Genomic DNA, 21,691 nt, shown 5'->3' with positions numbered 1-21,691 from the left:
TCTGTGATGCCAGATTAGAACCCTAGTTATCTCTCTGGAACCTCTTTTTTTCGTATGAAACACGTGGAACTGGTTCAAAATCAAGTACCCTTGTACCACTTTTCCACCGGCGCGGATCCGGCTCCGTTCCGGTTCGCGAACTTGATTTTGAACCGGTTTCGCGTGTTTCCACCGGAAAAGAGAACTAGGGTTCTAATCTGGCACCACAGAATACTGGGTTTTTTCAGCGCGAACCGTGACATCATGTGGGCGTGTCAGTGTCGAGGTTTGGGTGCTTTCATATGAGACATTATAACCAGTACAGAGCGCTTATAACCAGTAATAACAGAGATTTTAGTTCCTGTGTGGTACTTTTAGTACATTGTCACGTTACTCTTTATTTAGTTGAAGCTTTTTGTGGATTCAGAACCAGCACACGTGAAGTAAATCCAGTTAGACACAGATACATGTGGAGCTGTTCGACTAGGCTTGATGGTTATTTCACACAGATGTTTGTTCGTGTCGTGGAACTTTAGTGACGTTTTATCGCTGGAGTCGAGCGCTGAGCAAGAGCGGCTATTTGTGCCGAGGGTCGCGGTGAGAGCGAAGCGCAAAACGCTTCTCACATGATGAACTAAAGAAAACAACAACTGAGACGAACACGTCTACGTCTAATTATCACCAACAGCTGATCCATGCGTTTTACATAGAAACGAACATCTGTAACGGCAGCACAAATCCCCACAGTTAATCGCAGGCTTGGTTCCCAAAAACCTGGTGGAAACGCGGGTCGGTTCTCTACGAAACACCAAGGTTCAAAGAAACCTGAACAGAACCAGTTCAAGAACCAGAACCATGGTTCTTTTGGTGGAAAAGGGGTAAAAGAGCAGCACTAACAGTCCAATATACAGTACCAGTCAAAAGTAAATTTCAACATTGTAGATTAATAATGAAGACGTCCAAACTATGAAGGAACTCATGGAATTATGTAGTAAACAATAAAGTGTTAAACAAACCAGAATATGTTTTATATTTTATATTCTTTAAAGTAGCCATCTTTTGCTCTGATGACAGCTTTGCACACTTTTTGGCATTTTCTCAACCAGCTTCATGAGGTGCCACCTGGAACGGTTTTCAATTAATGTTTGTGCCTCGTCTAGAGTTAATTTCTGGAATTTCTTGCGTTTTTTAATGTGTTTGAGACCATCAGTTGTGCTGTGCAGAGGTAGAGTTGGTAAAATATAAAACATATTCTGGTTTGTTTAACACTTTTTTTGTTCACTATATAATTCCATGTGTGTTCCTTCATAGTTTGGACGTCTTCATTATTAATCTACAATGTAGAAAATAAAAATAATCAAGAAAAACCACTGAAGAGAAGGTGTGTCCAAACTTTTGACTGGTACAGAAATCTTTTTGATTTTATTTGTTTTCTTTACCATCGTACACAACAGTACACATTTATTTGAGGTTAAACATTTTACATTTTAGCACCAAACAAACAAAGCAACAGAAATCCTTCATCTGAATCTTTTTGCTATTTTTTTCCTTCCCAAACAACCAAAACAGTTGTTTCCCCTTATTAAACTCTGCCCAGTTCCCCACTCAACCATTTATCCTTTACCCGTCTTTTATCCACCCGTCACGTCCTCTAGGGGGCAGCATAGTTTAGGTTGCTCTGGCTCCCCAGTAGCTTGCGCAGCTCGGTCGCTTCTGGTGTCGTCGTCTTTCTCAGCCTGGTCATGCTCTCTCTGAAGCAAACCAGAGGCGGGTGGGTTTCAATCCCTCGCTCCTTCACGTAGTCCCCAGCGCCCTTTCGTAGCTACAACGCCAGAGGAAAGAAACACGATCAAAGGGTCTGTGTGAAAACCTAGCGCTCTCTGTATCCTACACGTCTTAGATCTTAGATTCTTAGATCTATTAAAATGCTCCTACTGAGGCGCCTTAATTCTGAGTGATTCCGAGTTCGATGTCTTGTTAGAATCCTCTGTACTGAGGCAGCTGATCAGGTAGGCAGTAGGGAGCAGGGCGGGTCACTGGGTCGGACAGACCCAAGACGTAGCAAATGAAAATGACCTTTACATGTCAGGGGTCTTGGTTACTCAAGATGAGGGGGGATTCAGACGCCACAAATAATGTGGTTGCAAAGCCTTTGTTCTCAGTTACAGTCTACAGCACTGTGGTTCAAATTTGGCTCTTATTTTGGGCTGAATTGTCTCCCATTCCCATGGTTACAAGGTTTGCTCTGATTGATGTAAAATCCTCCATGAATTCTCAACAAGATTCAAATTAGGAGATTGACTGGACCGTGAAGCGCCATCATGTTCTTCAGAACCAGTCTTGAGTCTTTGTGGCTCTACGTTTGGACCCCAGATTGTTTTTGGTTGTGTGTCCATATACAGTATGTTTCCTTTGATGACATGATCCTGCTGAAGTATTACAACATCATGATGCTTCCACCACCATGCTTCACAGTGGGTTTGGCGTTCTTGGGATCTTTCGCATCCTCTCACAACCCTCCTTCTCCAAACACGAGCAGTTGAATTATTGCCAATAATTCGATGTTTGTTCTGATTGGTTGAAATGCTTTTAGGAGTTTTATGAGAGGTGTGTTCATGGACATAATTACAGCATGTTCATTGTGCATCTGTTGTTCCTGCTGCAGGTCATCCTGCAACTCTATTCGAGTGCCTGCTGGCTTCTCTCTTACAGCTCCCATCATTAGACTGATCGCAGGTTGTGGAATCTTGTGTGCTGCTCTTGACCATTTGTGGTTCCACTTGAGCATAATGGGACCGATTGTACTAACAAGGGTGTTGAAGGTGTTCTCCTGAGAAGCTCCTTCACCTTCCCCATGATCACTCGTTTTGTGAAACCAAAGATGTGTCTAATTTGCAAACCATTTAGCCTAAACGCTTACCTCTCTGTGTGCCACAACGCCAATGAGTTTTCCAAAACTGGTGACGTATGCCAGGTCCAAGCTCATCATGTAGAAGATATTGTGGACCTGAGGACCAGAACGAGACCATCATGAGAATCTTGGAGGCTTTAAAATGTGTAAATGCGATAATGCTGATAATTATCAGCCCACCACACCCACGTACCCTGTGCAGGGAGGTATGCTCCAAGATCTGGACCCGGGCGGGGTCAATCTTGCAGAGCTCGAAGTTGACCTGTTCACCAAGCTGCTGCTCTTCCCATTCGATGATCTGAAGCAGGTGAGATGGATACAGATGTTAAATCTTTTCAGTTCTTGACTTGAATGCCTACAAATATGCCGTCAAGTTGTGTCGGCTACTCTTTTTCCTATATGAGGCTAGATCTTGACTATGATATGATGCACACAAGACAAGATAAGTCTACAAGACATCTCAGTAATTGGAGAAAGAAGATTTATTCACACATATGAGCAATTTTAGAACATCAGGCCACATTATTTGTTGGAAAAACATCTCAGTCTCTTGATGAATGTCCGTGTGCACTATTATTCAACCCCAAGCCTCAGCACTTGCTTATCAGCCTTGATAACCCTTAACGAACAAGCTTCTGAAACCGTCTGTGATGACCTGCAATCTAAAGACTGAGAAGATCTCAGGATATTCCTGGACTGATTCCTTAACCAAGCTTTGGTTGACTTGTGTGTGCTTGGGATCATCATCTTGCTGGAAAGTCCAGTTATCACCAAGGTTGTTTCACCACAGAAGGCAGAACGTTCCTCCTTTAAAATGCCTTGCTATTTCTGCGAATCTATGACGCCAATCACGCGGTCAAGATTGCCCGTTATTTTAGAACTGACCCCCATCCATGACTGACCATGGGGATTAGTGTTGTTCTGGTCATAAGCCTCGCCATTATAGTGGGTTCTTTGTGGCCTTGCTTGTAAGATGTCCAGTGGGGTTAACGTCAGGCCACTGGAGATTCATGGACCTTTAATTGTATATCTTTGTTAGGAATTGATGTGACAAACACCTGAGCTCAATAAGTAGATGTTTCCACAGCATGAGAGTTCATGAAATGTTGTTCTCACCTCCGTTAGGCTCATGGGATCATCTACATCTGACTCCTCCTACATAAAAAGAAACAGTTGAGAGTTCCGCTAGTACAGAATGTAATGTGACTGGTTAATGTGGGTCTCTTACCTCCGTTATGGCCACAGTGGAGTGGGTGCAGAGAAGGTTCCTCAGGTTAATATCCGAATCTTGGGAATCTGACCACATAGTTTAAAAAGGTTGTAAGTCCTTAATGTAGATGGTTTTTATAGTGACTGACAAAGAAACCCAAATTTCTTGATCACCAACATCAGCTTGCTTAGGAACCACAACCGTCACCCAACATTTATGTAGATTGGCCAGTGTTTTTGGGTTTAGCTTTACCAAAAACCTTGTATAGACGGGTCCCATTTCAGTGTCCTTAGAAACTGCGTCCATTTTCTGAAGTGGGACGCTGCCATACTTTATGAAAAACGGTCTAAACGTACCTACCTTAAAAGGTACAACCTTACCTCCATCATCTCCAAATAAAAATGCAAAAAAAAGTCTTGGCTACCTGATGGGTACACGTCTGTAAGATCTACTGGGAGCTACCTCAACCAGATTCCATACTTGGCCAATTGAGCCCTAGACGAGCCCTCCATGATGATGATGATGATGATAGTTTTCTGGAACTACAGTATTAAGCATAAGAAAGCCTTACCCAAAAGAAGACCCAATCACCAGCCATCGTGGGACCCGGATCTGCCTTCTCGGCCGTCTGGAGATCCAGCGGTGCAATCGTGCTCGGACTCGAGCGATTGCCGTTATGATTTGAGCGCGAGTGTGAGGAAGAGAAACTGTCTTTAGAACAAAGCCAGCTCCATCAAGCCTGATGGTTTTTGGACGTGACGTTCTTGCCCGTGATGCGTTGTACCTTTTCTGAATTTGGAAGCAGTTCCACAGGACGGTCCATCAGAAGAGATCTGGAAGACACACAGACTGTTAGCAATGTTAGATTTGAGGTAAGAGACGTCAGGTTGGTGACCTTTTCCACTTGTTTGTTCCCGGTTGAGCTTGTTATGTTGGAGACACTAAGAAGATACCAATCTTTGGTCTCTCAGTCCAGGCTTTTCTGGCCCTCCAGATTGAAACACGTCTTCACAAATGGATGCTCATCCCTTGTTTGATTGGGTTTGTGTTCAGCAAACTCTACTTTTGTAAGATCTAGTTGGCACACGAACCCTCCACCTCCACTTAAACTTAAACTCAAGATGCTATTCTTGACTGGTTGGTCACAGGCTTGGCCTGCCACTTAACAGACACAGTAGACACCATTAATCTCCAGGCCACCAAGGAGGATGGGTCCATGCTGAGTCTGGTTCTTCTCAATGTTCCTTCCTGTAATTTTAAGGAAGTTTTTTCTTGCAACTGTCACCCTTGGCTGCTCAATGGGGTTTTTTTTGGTCCTTGATGCTTTAAAGTTGCTTTAACTTGACTTGAGAAAAGTATGTGCTATAAAGTTGGAATCAAAGCTTTCATGGGTATTTGGGCTTGGAACTAGAATCATTGGGTTGCACTGGTGGAAACTGGGCTACACATCCAGCAGATTTGGTCACTACCTACGCTGTACCAATGATGCATTGCTGGACAGGATATTCGCCCAATAAATAACTCATTTGAGAATCTTACTGTGCCAGTGTAATAAATCAGAGACCTCAATGGTCAAACATCTACAAATGAACCCTGAGTAATTACCCAGCAATTGTACTGGGCCCCCTGTCTGGTTTCTGACCTTTTGCTCGTCGTTCTGAGATCCCTGCTTGAAGCACTCGAGTCTTCGTGAGCGTGACAGTTGGTTGGACAGCAGCTTATGCAGCTGAGAACACTCAATAGATCCCAGCAAGATCATCGACTCTGAAAATGAGAGAGGGAGAGCAAATTAGTGAAGTGCTCCATCAAGACCTTTGGGTTACCGGGTTTGAGCGGGTACGGTGCTACCTGCGGACTTCACCAGCGGAAGTTGTTGGAGTTTAGAGAGCAGGATGTTATGCAGGTCTCTGTAGGTGGAGGTCAGTGTGAGGTATTTCACGTTCTTCTCCATGATGTCCTCCACCTGGAATTCTGACGTGCTACAGGAAGAAAGACGGAGATGATCCGGGGGCTGAAATGCTAATCTAGCCCCAAGGTTCCAATGAGGAGGAATAAAGATAGAAGAACGGGGTGCTACTCACTCAGGGTGGTCCATGCTGGGCTCAGAGAGGTACGGAATTTTCCGGATACGGATGAGGGAATCGTACAGCGACGGCTGCAGGCACTGGGCTACCATGTTAGCAGCTATTACTGAGAATATTGTTGGGTAAAGAAAGTTGATCTGACCGCCTAACTCGAACACGATCACGGCGGTGGAGATGGTGTGGGTGGCTGCGCCAGACATCGCTGCTGCTCCTACACAGGGTAAAAATGTTTGGTCGTTAGTTTTCAGACTGAATCAAGGATCAGTCCCATAGCTTAAGGCTTCTTTCTAGTGCTAAGACTTTCCCCAAAGGATTGGTCCCCCATCTTATTGCGTTTCCAACCTTCCACCTAGGATTGGTCCCTCATCCTAAGGCTTTTTTCGATGGCTAAGACTTTCTCCCAAGGATTGGCCCTCATTTTAAGCCTTTTTTTGCAGGGCTAAGACTTTCTCCCAAGAATTAATCCCCCAACATAAGTCTTATTTCAAAGGCTAAGACTTTCTCCCAAGGATTAGTCACTTATCTTAAGGCTTCTTTCCATGGTTTAGTCTTTCTCCCAGGGATTAATCCCCCAACATTAGTCTTCTTTCAAAGGCTAAGACTTTCCCCAAAGGACTGGTCCCCCATCTTAAAGCTTCTTTTCAGAGTTAAGACTTACCTCCCAAGAACTGGTTCCCCAACTTAAGCTTCTTCCTGCGGAAGACCTTAAGACTTCCCCCAACAAGATTGGTCTCACAGCTTAGGTATTTCTTTTATGGCTAAGACTTTCCCACAGTGACTGGTCCCCCAGCTTAAGTCTTCTTTCAAAGGCTACGACTTTCTTTCCAGCATTAGTCTCTTATCTTAAGGCTTTTTTCAGGGCTAAGACTTTCTCCCAAGGATTAGTCCCACACCTTAAGTCTTCTTTCCAGGGCTAAGACTTCCCCCCAAAGATTGGTCTCACAGCTTACACCTTCTTTCAAGCTGAGACATCTTATGAATTCTTAGTTTTAATCTTTATTCAAAGAGTTTCTCAACACCAGTAGTAGCTGGATGAGGCTAAACGTTTGTTACCGTTTTATTACAACCTCGTGCTTTCCTCTAGTTTCCACTCAACTTCACTTTAGCTGGTTCGGCTGTATTTTATTTTCTATTCACTGGTAGATATAAAGGTGCCTCGTGTGCTACCTGCTAAAGCATAGCTTCCAGGAATTACAGTGTAGACGGTTCCGTTTGCATAAACTGCTTCAGGTAAGATGATGGCTGTGACTTCACCCACCAACCTGCCGAGACCCGCGCCTGTTCATGAACACAATAAACATAACCACTCGTTAATAATCGTGTATTTTTCTCATGTTTGAGCACAGTGTTAATGATCCATGATCTGTGTAAGTGCGCTCTGCATTTCCTCCTGGTGTTTGTGTAATATTTACTCACATTACCCAAACAAAGGAGCACAAATTCCTATAGTTTATTCATATATACCGTTTAGGATTAGAGTCTGTTGTACAGAATTCTGTGACTGCACAAAGCACTGCGACCTTATGTTACCAACATATCTGAGCACAATGCGCCCGGTATAAACACTTACCCACAACGAAGGCTGGTACAAAAGCACCGCAGGGTACGGGCATGGAGATCGCCACCGCCGACATGAACAACTGGAAAGAAACAACAGTCACTACACTAAATTCCACTGCTAACATCAGCATCTGTTTATATGTGATTCTTTATTAGAAATATAATGTGTTTGATATTTCATGCTAGTCTCAACACGTCACTGCCGCAATAATAATAATAATAATTATAATAATAAAAAAAATAATAATAAAAATAATAATAATTATAATAAAATAAATAAATACATAAATAATAATAATAGTGATTAATAATAATAATAATAATAATAATAATAATGAAGCTCAATTCAAGGGTTTTATGAACATGACGAATCTGAATAATGGGTTTGAACACTTATCTGCAATCTAAATAAAGATTGGTCACTCCTAAACTATGTATATGTGACAGCTATAGCCTAGTGGTTAAGGTACAGGACCAGTAATCAGAAGGTTGTTGGACATAAGCCCCACCACTGCCAGGTTGCCACTGTTCAACCCTCAATTGCTCAGATTGTATACGCTTTGGATAAAAGCGTCTGCCAATCAGGGTCCTTACACAGCGTTTTGAAGACACCACCCACTTACACGCCGGTCATCCCGCCCCGCCCAGAATCCCGGCGCTGGTGCGGAATATCCCGCTGCGCCACCTGGGCGCCCACTTCTATACTCTTGATCGCTTTTGGGAACTTCAGTGGTATCCAAAAATCTGCTAAATAACTAGGGGTGCCAAGACTTATGGATACGATTGTGAAGTCTGTGATATAAATACACTTTGTAGTTTAATAGTTCGGATAATAGTTTGGATCAAGCAAGTACGTTCTTTGAGGAGAATGTAAGAGTATATCTGATGATGATGATGATGAAGCTGACCTTCATGATAAAAGCGATGGTGAGCGTGACGAAGACGTTGACCTGAGGATGTTTATAGGCCACCGAATAGTCGTGCTCATGGAAATGATCTGCCTCCAGATGTTTGGACCACGTGTGGTTGTCGAACAGCGCGAGCAGGGTCTCCCTCTGGGTCAGCTGCACAGGAAGTGAACAGAAGCGCTCAGATTGATCAGGTCTGGAGATGAGAGGTGTGATCTGAAATGTTCTGCTGTCTGTGTGTCTGTTACCTCGCCCGCCATGAACTGTCCAAATCCAGGAGGGAAGGTCAGGGTGGCGATGACCAGAGTGACGATAGCGGGATAGAGAACACGCCTGCACAAACACACAGAGTTGCAGAGCCTCGACTCGGACTCGTTTCAAATTACTCGGACATAGTGCACTAGACTGTATATTAGAAAAGAATTTATGTTCCCTACTTAGTGCACTAGATAGTGTAACAATTAACAGATTTGGGTTTCCTACATAGTGCACCAGATAGTATTTTAGATATGAATTTATGTTCCCTACGTAGTGCACTAGATAGTGAATTAGACAATTGGTTTTTTGTTCCCTACACAGTGCACTAGATTGTGTATCAGATCACGGATTTATGTTCCCTACATAGTGCACTAGATGGTGTATTAGATAACGCATTCATGTTCACTACATAGTGCACTAGACAATATATTAGACAATTGATTTATGTTCCCTACATAGTGCACTAGATTGTATATCAGATAACGGATTTATGTTCCCTACATAGTGCACTAGATGGTGTATTAGATAACGCATTCATGTTCACTACATAGTGCACTAGACAATATATTAGACAATTGATTTATGTTCCCTACATAGTGCACTAGATTGTATATCAGATAACGGATTTAATGATTGGGTGATGGGGGGAAAAAAGTCTGTGTCGCATGCGTGTGTGTGTGTGTGTGTGTGTGCGCTCTTGGCCGCTCGTTCTAGATTCCTATAGACTATGTATATGCAGGAGACTCCCGGAACTTCCGGGAGACTTGGGATGTCTGTAAACAACAAGAGTCTCTAGCGTCAGCATGTGTTAACATTAGTTATGTGTGACAATTAACCCATTTTGGTCGTCTTAACCCGCAACGCACGCTTCCGGCGTAGTGATGAAGCATCGCTCCCTACTCCCTCCTTTGGATCGGAATTTCACTTAAAATGGTGGAATACCCTACGTAGTGCACTTCACAGGAACAACCGTGGTGAATGGAACGCTCCTACAGAATCGGCGCTAATGGTTGAAAGACGCTTTCTGAACCAGAGCTTCTGATTGTAATTGTTAGTAAAAAATGCTGTTATTTGCATTTATTCAGTTTGCGTCACACAGATGACGTGGTAATGAAACGCTCGATCGGCTTTCTAACGACTTCCTGTTTTACTTCACGACCGGGAAAAGTTTGGAGGTTTTTAATTATAAGCACATTTACAAAATAACGGATTCTGTTCCTAATGGGACGCACGCTTATAAATGTAATAGCATCTGGAAGAACAGAAGCTAAGGTAAGCAGCGGTTATGATTGTTTTTGCTGTGTTTGGGATTTTGGCCGCTGTGCCGTGATTTATCGAGCGCTTTTGTTCTGTAATGAAAACAAAACGTATCAGTTGAAGCTTTTAACTGGAACCTTCTTGTTACAGAAATTACATTCATTTACACAATGAGGAGGAAAGTAAAGACACGAAGTAAAACGGCTAAATACACTCGCTAATCTGTTGTTGTTTTTTATCTGAACTTACAGATTATTTCTTTATTTCTACACTACATTTTCAATATATGTTTTGTGTTTATTACATTGACTCGTGACTTGACTCGTATTTTGTGACCTGTGAACATCTGAGTTAGAGCATCTCTTCACAGACTCATCAGAGCACAGCTTTATCCAATCATAAGCCCTCGTAATACAATTTTTGCTTTATCCGAACTATATTATGCCCCTCTGTTAGTGTATTTACGGTGGACATGCTACTCCAGCATTTACGGTAATACTACTACTGGGTACCTTGATGGCACAGCAGGAGTCACCCAGTGAAAGAAAAACCAGACACTCACGTCTTGACGAGGAACTTGCTGATGCGTCGTGGACTCCTGATGAATCGCACCATCATTCCGTTTAAGAAGACGAAAAGCGCTCCAGCAAGTCCGCTCAGAACCCTTAATGAGCCAAGGACGAAATGTTCAACGTATATCGTTATACAGTATATTATCAATGATAAACATAAGCATGCATATTTTTATGTTAGCTTTTATATATGTGTGGGGCACTGCTATGATGTTGGACGACATTCCAATTGATTCCAAAGATGTTCAGTGGGGTTGAGTTCAGAGCTTAAACAGGAAAAGATAGTTAGACGTTTATAATTTATCTACATACATTTTACATTTACATTTTCAGCATTTAGCAGATGCCTTTATCCAAAGCGACCTACAGCACTGAGACAGTATACAGTCTGAGCAATTGAGGGTTAAGGGCCTTGCTCAAAGGCCCAACAGCGGCAACCTGGCAGTGGTGGGGCTTGAACCAGCGACCTTTTAATTACTAGTCCGGTACCTTAACCAGTAGGCTACAACTGCCCTACAAGCATTTTACCATAAGGAATATATGGATGCCCTCACCACCCCAAACTGGGAAGAAGAGGGCATAACCAGGCAGGAACTAGCTATGGTAAACCTAAAGTGAACATGTGAAGTAAAAACAGGTTCCATGATATGTTTTCACCACCAGGTGGTGCAATGGAGATTGTAATTTTGGTTTTGGGTAGTTTATCCTACTTTTCATGCTGCTCTACATTTACATTACATTTTCAGCATTTAGCAGACGCCTTTATTCAAAGCGACTTACACAATGAGCAATTGAGGGTTAAGGGCCTTGCTCATGGGCCCAACAGTGGCAACTTGGTGGTGGCAGGGCTTGAACCGGCAACCTTCTGTTTACTAGTCCAGTACCTTAACCACTGAGCTATCACTGCCCTACTTTGCTCTACACACACAAATGGGCATCTTTAGCGGAGAAAAGGCCGGATGTTGTTTATGTCCTTTGTTTTTGTTAGAAATACAGTGTTGGATTGGCCCCCCTAGTGGATGAAATTGCTTTGTTAAACCCACATAAAATGTAACATACCCGAGGATGGTGAAGGTAACCAGCTCTGCCATCTGGTAGGGATATTCGTGACGGTAGAAGGTCTTAAACAGAGGGGTGATGGTGTCTGTACAGGAACATTTAACCAGTTTTATTTTTAGCATTGGTGGAACGCTACACAACGCTTTCTGTGTATAAATAATGTAGCTATAAAGTCGTAGGGTAGGAGGAAGTACCGTGATGTCCGCTCCATACTTGCAGTATCCTGAAGACGAAGGCGCTGATGGTGGCAGCAAAATATCCTTTCCAATAACATTTCACCGGGAGGAGCGACGTAGCTACCTCGATACTGTACAAAAGGCCTGCCACACACACACACACACACACACACACACACACACACACTAACATGATATAGCTAAAAATACAGACAGCAGCAAGTAGACTTGAAATACGTTTTGTGCTGCTCAAGGTAATAAAGCTGCACTAAACATTCAAGTGAAGAGTAACTACAAACGAACCCGGGACCTTCTTGCTGTGAGGCGACAGTGCTACCCACTTGGCCACCGTGCCGCCCGGTTGAGATCAGAGAACACCATAAAAATTTGGACTTAAAAAAACACTAAGGCCGCTCAGGTGGCACAGCGGTAAAAACACACACTAGCGCACCAAAGCTGGGATCTGGAATACATCGTATTGAATCTCAGCTGCCTACCGGCTGAGGCTGAGCGGCCACATGAACAACGATTGGCCTGTTGTTCAGATATGGGCGGGACTAAGCCGGATAGGGACTCTCTCTCATGACTGGTGCAATTACGACCTCTGCTGGCTGATTGATGGCGCCTGCACAGAGATGAGAAAAGAGTGATGTCAGGGTGTGTCTCTCCATACACAACGCTGAGCTGCACTGCACTCGTCAAAGTGCAGGTGATAAAATGCATACGGTGCTGCCCGCGTGTCGGAGGGGGCGTGGGTTAGCTTCGTTCTCCTCAATCAAAGCAGAGTATAACGACGTTCTTACCTCCGATTGGGGAACTGAAGCAAGCGGCGATACCAACAGCAGAACCAACGACCACCATCTCAATATCACGAGCTTCACTCTGTCACACACACACACACACACACACACACACACACCAGTGAACCTTTATAACATGTGTAGCTTTCAGCGATCATTCTGTATTCAGTGCACTTAAGCAAACCCAGATGTTATTACATTAAACTGTCTGAATATAATAAAGAAGATTAAATAAATCATTTTACCCGTTTAACTCCACTAATATACGACATCAAACGACTCAACTGCATTGCACACGCACCCCCGATGTGGACGAACGGACTCTGAGGAGGAAAACAGCACAATGAAGCATTACGATCATCAGAAGAGCAGCAGTAAGGTTTATTCCAGCATCCAGTAAATAAATCATCACGTCACTGTGAGCTGAAATTATGACTAGTGTAAATCACAAATAAAACAAACAAAAATATTATATTTAGGTTTTATTTCTGTACATTTGGACAGAATTACGTATGATTTGAAATAAAAATGGTATTAGATTAAAGAGTTTAGACTACATGTTTTTATTTAATTGAGTTTCAAATTACATTTTAAAATAACAAAAAATCGTTTTAAGTTTTAAGAATTAAGAAATAATTTTTTTTTTTTGTTCCTGTATTTAGGTATTATTATTATTATTATTAATAATAATAATAATAATAATAATGATAATAATGCTACTGGTGCTACTAATATTACTAATAATACAATTATTGGTAAAATATTTTTGTTTTAATACAATAATAAAATCATTAACAACTTGCATCATGTATAAAATATCAAATATCTGTGTTTAGTTTGTTTATTTTTCTTTTTTGCCTTAATTTATGTTTGTATGTCACAGTTATATAATATTATGATGTTTATTTATATTTCTAGTTTTAATAAATGATTAACATTCTGTCAAATGCAGGTATTTCAAAAGAAATGTGTTGTGTATTTAATAATAAACTGTAAATGTATTAATTAAAGTAAATTGTTTGTATTTGTGTTTACCTCTTTACCCAGTGGCATCCCGCTGCCCAGTGCACAGGTGAGCCCCACCAGCTTTGCCACCAAAGTTTTTAAGCTCAGGTGATCATGAACCTTTAACCCCTTCACTATGGGCTTTATCTCAGGGATTCCAGATCCTGTACGGGGGGAAGTGGGTGGTTAAACTAAAACAAAGATAAACCACACAGACAGCATAATGATTGTAATTTTTGTTGCACCTGCAGCTTGTGGTCCGACAAAGTAGGTAAAAGCAGCAGCGAAGATGATGAGCACAACAGGGACTGAAATCCAGGCCAAGTACTGCAGGAAGACGTTAGCATGTGCCAGTTCGTACAGATTCCTCGTAGCTACATGCAAAGAGAAACACACACACACACACACACACACACACACACACACACACACACACACACACAGTCCGTCAGTCCCTGGTACAGGTGGTACAGGTGGTGTTGTGGACTATAACAGAGCTGGTCTTGCAGTTGCACTTGCAGCTGTACTGTAAATAATTGCACTTTATTATATTGAAACTTTTTTTAAAATTTTTATTTAACATTATGGCCAACCATAATTGGATAAAAATAATAATATTGTTATAATATTATAATAATAGTATTTATTATAGTATTAAAGCTGCTGTAGATTTGTTTTTTTAAGGTATTTGGCGACACCTCTGGCAGCATGTGGTACTGCGAGCGAAAGACTGGTAGTAAAATAATAATAATTATAATGGTAATTACTTTATATTAATCAACATTATGTGAACAAGCTGTGAGGCATGTCAGGCATATATGTTTGCCTGGCTCACAGTTGATTTTCCAATTCATTCCAACAGTGTTGAGTATTATTACACACACACACACACTTACATTGAAGGCCGAATTCGATGCCAAAATCCATGGCCCAGCTGAGGAAACCAGGGATGACTGCCAGCAGGATGAGGAAGACCCACTGCTCACCAAAACGCCACATCAAGAACTTCCTCCACTGAGGAGTGAACACTGCAGGAACAGCACAGTTACAATCCGCCACGTTTACACCGTGAATTTGCAGATAAAATCTCTCAGATGTTGGATCCAGCTGCTGAGATTAAGGTGGACCTACAGCAGATCAGGTACACGAGGGATTTCAGGCACACATCTTCATCGTTTGTGTACTTACTGACATAGATTTTATATCTGCATACGCATGGATTTTTTTATTTATAATGTAATACTTATTTTATTTACTTGGGTGGCGCAGTGGTAAAATACGTTAGCATTCTACTGCTGAGATCTGGGGATCCTGGGTTCAATTCTCAGCGGTGCTATCAGCCAGACAGGCATCTCAACGTCCATGAGTGGCTAATGTCTGAGAAGTGGGATGGTGGCCGAGACAGCCTAGCTTTTGGGACGTGCACTTGTCAGTGCGCTCTCAGTGCAGGTCCCAAGCCCGAATAGAAATAGGACGTCTGGTATGTGGACCAGATCTGCTGTAGCGACGCCTTAATACTGAAGCAGCCTAATAAAAATATTTTGGAGAGTTTGGAACTCAGTACTCACTGGTGAGCTTGTCTGAGCAGTTCTTGTTAGGTTGCTCTGGGTGTTTCAGCTCCATTAGACGCTGCCTGAGTCGGATCTGACTTTTCGGATCATCGGTGTAGTACCCGTGGATCTATAAAGTGACAAGAAAAAGTCATCACACGTTAGGTCTTGATCCTAAAAGCTTCAAGTTGAGGACGTTGAGGAATCTAATGAGAATGGGGCTCCAGCAGAAGCATGACGTGGTGGACCCATGACCTTCTGGAGTAATTATACATCACAGTCGGTTCAAGAGCGTCTGGAGACCCGCCACAATGGAATCTGGACCAGCCTTTGTGACCTGATGTCACCTCCACCCTCATCAACAGAGCTGATTGGTCTTTTTTCCGTATCTAGTGTTGACCCCTGGCGTTTTGTTTTGCCATCTTTGTCACGCCGTATGGAGTCTATTTTTGAAGGCCTGTATTGTGACGCTTCTGAGAAATATGAGCTCCACTCACCTCCATCGACAACAATTCAGGGAAGCAGAGTGTAAATAAAAGAAGAGAATCAGCTGATCCATCCACAGTTCCTCGGTTCTTCGTGGTGTAGGACCTGTAACATGCTTGGTCATGCTGTCTGACCCCTGTGAGGGCAACAACACCCACAGTAGGAAGGGTTCTTCTTCTAAGAAGCAGCCCAAGTTTAAATAGATCTACCTGATCTTCACTGTGACATTTTCTGTGACAGTTTTAAATTTTTTTTTTTTTTTTTTTTTTTATTCCTGGTGCATTGGTTTACGGCCAATCATCCAGACGTGCCCTGTCAAGTCACGTCAAGTCAAATTTATTTATATAGCGCTTTTTACAATGCACATTGTCTCAAAGCAACTTTACAGAATCCAGGACCAACAGACCAAAAACCCCTAAAAAAACTCCTATTGAGCAAGCCGAGGGCGACAGTGGCAAGGAACTGGCGACTTGTCCGGGGTGTTTCCTACCTTTCATCCCAGGTTAAAACATCCAGAAATATGTCCACTCATTATGACACAGTAGTTTGGGTTTTAACCTTGGTAAAACGACTAATGTTCTTTTTTTAATTGGTGCAGGAATTAAGAGGCCACGCCAAACTAATAAATGATGGATTATTATATAAATAAAAGAAGGTTGAGGGTTCAAATCTTAGCTCTGCCACGCAGCCACTGTTGGGCCCTTAAACAAGGCCCTTAACTCTCACATTTACATTACATTGGCAGCATTTAGCAGCTGCGTATATTTATATATTATATATATATAATTTATCTTCTGCTGCTGGTGGATCCCTGATTGCAGTCGAGGTGGGTATATCGCTCCTCACGCCTCCTCTGACACACTCACAGCCCTTAGCGGAAACCTTTTTCGCCTCTCTATCTGCTAATCAGGGTCCTTACACAGCATTTGAAGACCCCACCCACATGGTCCGGTCATTCCACCCTAGCTGAGACGTGTCTGCTGCAGGCACTGCCATTTATGCCCGCTAGATGGCGCCAAGCCGACCGGTGGCAACGCCGAGTTTCGAACCGATGAACCGGCATTAATATTTTTTAATTAGGGTCGATTCCAGTACTGTGTTCACATTTAATCCTCACCACGGTCTTAAAATTGAAAATAATTTGAGTAACGACGTTGGGCGCTCGAGTGGCAGGGGGGTTCGAATCCCCAGCGGTGCTATCGGCCGGTCGGGCGTCTGTATACAGACACAATTGGCTAGGTGTAAGGTGGTTGGATGGGCGAGGCTGTGCTACGGATTGGCGTCCTGTCCAGGTGTGTTATGATAGTATTACGATGCACCCAGTGACCTACTGCGACCCTGACCAGGATAAAGCAACGATAAAACATGTGAAATAAAACCACACACAGACACACACACATACACACACACACACACACTCCTCACCTTGGGCTTCTCAGACTGAAGTGCGATCTTTTCCTCAGGATCCTCAGCATCCATGACCGCCTGATGTAAGGAGTAAAGATGATAAAACCGATGTGATGATGACGATGATGATGTGAAGTCCAACACACGGAGCTCGGTCCGTTTTATAACCCCGCAGGTCAGACGTGAGGAGGGACTAAAGTACGGGACGATTCTCCCTCCGGCCTTTTCGAAGAAGTTCTAACTCTAATTTTAGTTTCCTCCAAGAAAAAGCCTGAACGGTGTGTGTGTGTGTGTGTGTGTGTGTGTGTTTGTGTGTGTGTGTGTGTGTGTGTGTGTGATCCACACCGAGCACCACCTTCACCTGAACTGTATTCAACAACAACAAAACAACACAGACACTGCACAATCAAACACTCACCAGCTTTTCTAGCACTGATTTATCCTGGTCAGGGTCCTGGTGGGTCTGATTCACTGGGGGAAATGCACACACACACACACGTACACACACACACACACACACACACACACACACTTGGGGTCATTATTAGTATCTCCAATTAACCTGACAATGTACTCTATGTGTCTAAAAGAGGCGAGGGTGGTTGCTTAGTAGCTGGACTAGTAATCAGAAGGTTGCTGGTTCAAGCCCAACCCCCAGCAAAAATCGCCACTGTTGGGCCCCTGATCAACCCTTAGTTGCTCAAATTGTGTTCAGTACAAAATTGTTAGTCGCTTTGGATACAAGCGGCCGCTAAATGCTGTGAATGTAATGTAAGAGTTAAGGGCCTTCCTTAAGGACCCAACAGTGGCTGTGTGGCAGAGCTAAGATTCGAACCCTCAACCTTTCGATTGATAGCCCAAAGCTCCACCCACTAGGCTACCGCTGTTCCTTTTTTTGTATCTACAATGCCAGCCATTCTCTTGGATGGCTTTTTCGGAGGATTTTGGAGTGTGTCTGTGAGGATTTCAGCAATCAGAGTACTGGACCAGTAATCATAAGGTTGCCGGTTCTAACCCCACATTCGCCAAGTTGCCCCTGTTGGGCCCCTGATCTAGGCCCTTAACTCTCAATTACTCAACTTGTATTCAGTAAAAATTGTAAGTCGCTTTGGATACATGCGGCCGCTTCCCAGAAGCTTCCCAGAAGAACAGAGGTGGTAAAACAGCAAACACACGCGGACGCCACGTTCACGGCCGGGGTTTGGGTTCGAGGTGTTTTTGGTGCATGTAAAAACAAACGCGGGCTGTGCAGTCAGACCGTGGAAAGGCTGGCAGGCGTTACAGTAATAAACGCTGGGTGCTGCTGGTGCTTTGGAAAGTTTATTTACACAACACGGTCCTCCGCTCTCGGCTCAGTGATTCTTCATCACGCTGAACAGGACGGGATTTTGCATTTTAATTGTACGCTTGATTCATTTTCTCTCCTCCAGCTGTTTCCAGCGATTTCTAATACTCACAAATCTACTGATTATCAAGTCCTCTTATAAGGTAAATACGCTTATTCCCCCTTTTAAATTCTATTTCAGTATTTTTCCTTTTTCTCCCTATTTAGTCATATCCAATTCCCTCTCATATCCAATTGTATGAGCTGCACCTAACACAGTAGCCAACAGCATGAGGGATCAGTATCGCGTACAGTCACGCACTGATCTCCGTTATTCACCGCCTCCGTGCAGCGCCTCGACCAACCAGCAGAGGTCACAGCTGCAAAAGCAGTGAGGATTAATACACCTATTAATACACCTATTAATACACCTATTAATACACCTATTATACTGACACTTTTACCCTTTATTACATAATAAAAACAGATTTTTATTAAATATATTCAAAAACTTTTAAACCAGTTGTCATATTGCTCCAAAACAAGTTGTATAATTGGTGACAGTATCAATATAAGAGGTGTAGTATGTAATGTGAGTTACTCTTGATAAAATATAACTTGTTTTGGAGCAATATGACCACTGGTTTAAAAGTTATTGAATATACAGGTATTTAATAAAAATCTGTATTTACTATGTAATAAAGGGTGACAGTGTCAGTATAAGAGTTGTAGTATGTAATGTGGGTTACACTTGATAGAATACAACTTGTTTTAGAGCAATATGATGAATATTTTAAAACCTATTGAAATTATTTCATAAAACTCATAAAAATTTTGTAATAAACAGTGACAATGTCAGTATAGCAGGTGTAGTTTGTCTTCTGACTTACAACTGATTAAGTTCAACTTGTTGTTGAGTGTTTTGAAGAATTGTTTGAAAAGTATTCATTTTTTTATTATTAAATTTTGTCAGCTTAATAAGGCAGTAATTAAGTTGCCAGTTTAAGAGCTGATGTACAGTATGTCATGTTGGTTCCATTTGATTAACTTATTTTTTAGAACATTTATTCAAAAGCCACTGAAACGATTTCATTTTAAAAAAACCTCAAAAACCTCACAACAATAATCTAATAACATGTAGTCTGAGAGGTGTAAATATTGTGTAAAGCCTGTTTATTTATTCTATCATAATTTAAAGCGATGAGCTGTTAAAAAGCTATTAAAAGTATTTCCTAAAACAAATACATGGTTTTAGTGCTCGAACCCTTGTGATCTCTATCTGCTGCTGTTTCTGTGTTATGTGAGTGTTTAGACTCTCCCTGAGCTCCTGTAGCGGTTACGGCACAGTGAAAGTAGTAATGTATTGTTTACATTGTGAAAAGCATCTATTACTGTAGTAAACTGAGATGTAGTTGATTGTCTTGATTGCCAACAATGAGCAGTTACACAAATGAGCCTTTTTGGACGCATCTTTTAAAAGCTATTGAAGAAAGAAATCCGAATATTCGAATATGAAACCAACTTCCCCGCAGTACCATGTCTTCTGAAGTTGGGGCTTGAACCAGCTACCTTCTGATTACTCGTACAGAACCTTAACCACTAAGCTACCACTGCTCTATTACACTAGTCCTATAACACTAGACGCCAGCCGGGTGTCTACACAGGCATCATTGTGGATATCTGAGCAGGGGAGAGATGGCTGAAGCCCTGCGATGTGTTCCTGCCTTGTGTTTAATGTTACCCAGTGGAACCAAACCCACCGTGACCCTGACCAGGATTAGGCATCTGATAAAAATAAAATACAAGCAAAATGTATGTGATTTAGTAGATATTAAAAATAAAACCAACATCACGATAAACTGAGCAAAGGGTCAAGGGGGCGAATACTTTCTGAATCCACTGTATCTTTGTGTGGTCTATCACTATGGCAAAAACTGTCCAGCATACATATGGCATAAACTGCAGAATGTTTTAAAATATCCAAAACGACTACTGGCAGTAACAGCAGACAAAAGGGGGTTCGACTAAATAATAAACAAAGGGGTTAATACTGATAAAGAGAAAATCTGTCAACCTTTCCTCCCTCAGACACAGCCAACTGTGCCAGGTCAACTGTGCATGTTAGTTTAATGCCATCCAAGCACTGAATTACTGATATTTCTGTAATAATTTGTTAAATTTATGTATTTATTTAGAAAAGATTCGTCTCTGAATGGTGTGAATGTGAGTTAATATTAAATAACCGCTAGATGGCGAAGTAGCTCCACGATTTTACTGCAGACTCTAGGTTACAGAGACTGTACAGTAAAACTGAACACAAGATATTAATAAACATTCATTTTTCACACCTCTTCCTCTTTGACCCCACCGTCCTGCCCTCGTCCATGATCCCCTGATGAGATCTGATTAATAAGCTGCTGTAACGTGTCATAAAACGGCTCGTAAAAATGATGGAAAGTCTCATTACTGATTAATGAGGGTTTATTATCATTAGTGGAGATTAGAGGTGGTGTGATGTTTCCTCCAAGTGCAGAACATTAGATATGAAGTGACCTTCAGGAACGCTCACGTCAAGCTGTAAAACACGACTGTTATTGAAATCTGTGAACGCTTCGACTTCAGGCGTCACTGAGAAAATTTATCTTGTTCTGATGTTGGTGCATCACTGTGTTTGTGTTTTTATCTAAATTATTTATTTCTGACTTCGGAAAACCATCAACTACCAGTTCAGCAACCTTTAAAGTACCAGAAATCTCAAGCGGTCCAGTTCTTGTACCAAAAGCCTGTTTCTAAAACCACTAGATTACCAAACCTTCCAGTTCCAGAACTTCCAGAGTTCCAGTTCCAGTTCCGAGACCAGTTGTCTCCATTAAAAAAACTAAAGGTTTCAAATACAGAGCCAACGTTTCCAGTTCTTATACCCATTATACCCATTGTCATCGTTACAGAGACGACTACCAAGGTTCAAGCACCAGTGATCCCAGTTCCATTACATTTAACATTTAACATTTAACATTACCAAATGCTTCAGTTACTGGGTGCAAATTACACTTCTAACTATTAAATTCACATGTTTCAGCCACGACAGTTGCTTACAGGTGTAATAAATCAATTATATAAAAGAAATGACATGACAGCAACAGTT

General features: G+C 42.1%; 1 protein-coding gene across 1 annotated transcript; it reads right to left on the bottom strand.

Annotated features, from left to right (window-relative positions):
* Window positions 1-1,630: 1,630 nt before the first annotated feature.
* On the bottom strand, window positions 1,631-17,294 carry LOC134334287 (chloride channel protein 2-like). The gene is made up of 22 exons (XM_063016527.1): window positions 17,241-17,294; window positions 15,348-15,459; window positions 14,676-14,807; window positions 14,025-14,153; window positions 13,810-13,943; window positions 13,020-13,097; window positions 12,778-12,856; window positions 11,993-12,118; window positions 11,799-11,883; window positions 10,730-10,831; window positions 8,901-8,985; window positions 8,653-8,808; window positions 7,755-7,824; window positions 7,352-7,462; window positions 6,182-6,395; window positions 5,949-6,079; window positions 5,679-5,864; window positions 4,119-4,186; window positions 4,007-4,042; window positions 3,084-3,188; window positions 2,900-2,986; window positions 1,631-1,801 (listed from the first exon to the last, which is right to left on the bottom strand). Exons 1-22 carry the CDS (start codon window positions 17,292-17,294, stop codon window positions 1,631-1,633), a joined length of 2,451 nt encoding a protein of 816 aa, XP_062872597.1.
* Between the last annotated feature and the right edge of the window lie 4,397 nt (window positions 17,295-21,691).

Source organism: Trichomycterus rosablanca, chromosome 20 (genome assembly GCF_030014385.1).
Source record: "Trichomycterus rosablanca isolate fTriRos1 chromosome 20, fTriRos1.hap1, whole genome shotgun sequence".
Classification (NCBI taxonomy): Eukaryota; Metazoa; Chordata; class Actinopteri; order Siluriformes; family Trichomycteridae; genus Trichomycterus; species Trichomycterus rosablanca.
Note: the sequence above shows the minus strand (reverse complement) of the source record. Positions and strands in the feature narration are given on the sequence as shown.

Bases quoted from the DNA above. Each gene is read 5' to 3' on its own strand.
- LOC134334287 (XM_063016527.1), bottom strand. From the start codon at position 17,294: ATGGATGCTGAGGATCCTGAGGAAAAGATCGCACTTCAGTCTGAGAAG. The intron at 12,857-13,019 runs GTAAAATGATTT...TGTGTGTGACAG, and splicing joins ATATTAGTGGAGTTAAACGG to AGTGAAGCTCGTGATATTGA. The intron at 5,865-5,948 runs GTAGCACCGTAC...TCTCATTTTCAG, and splicing joins TCCGCTGGTGAAGTCCGCAG to AGTCGATGATCTTGCTGGGA.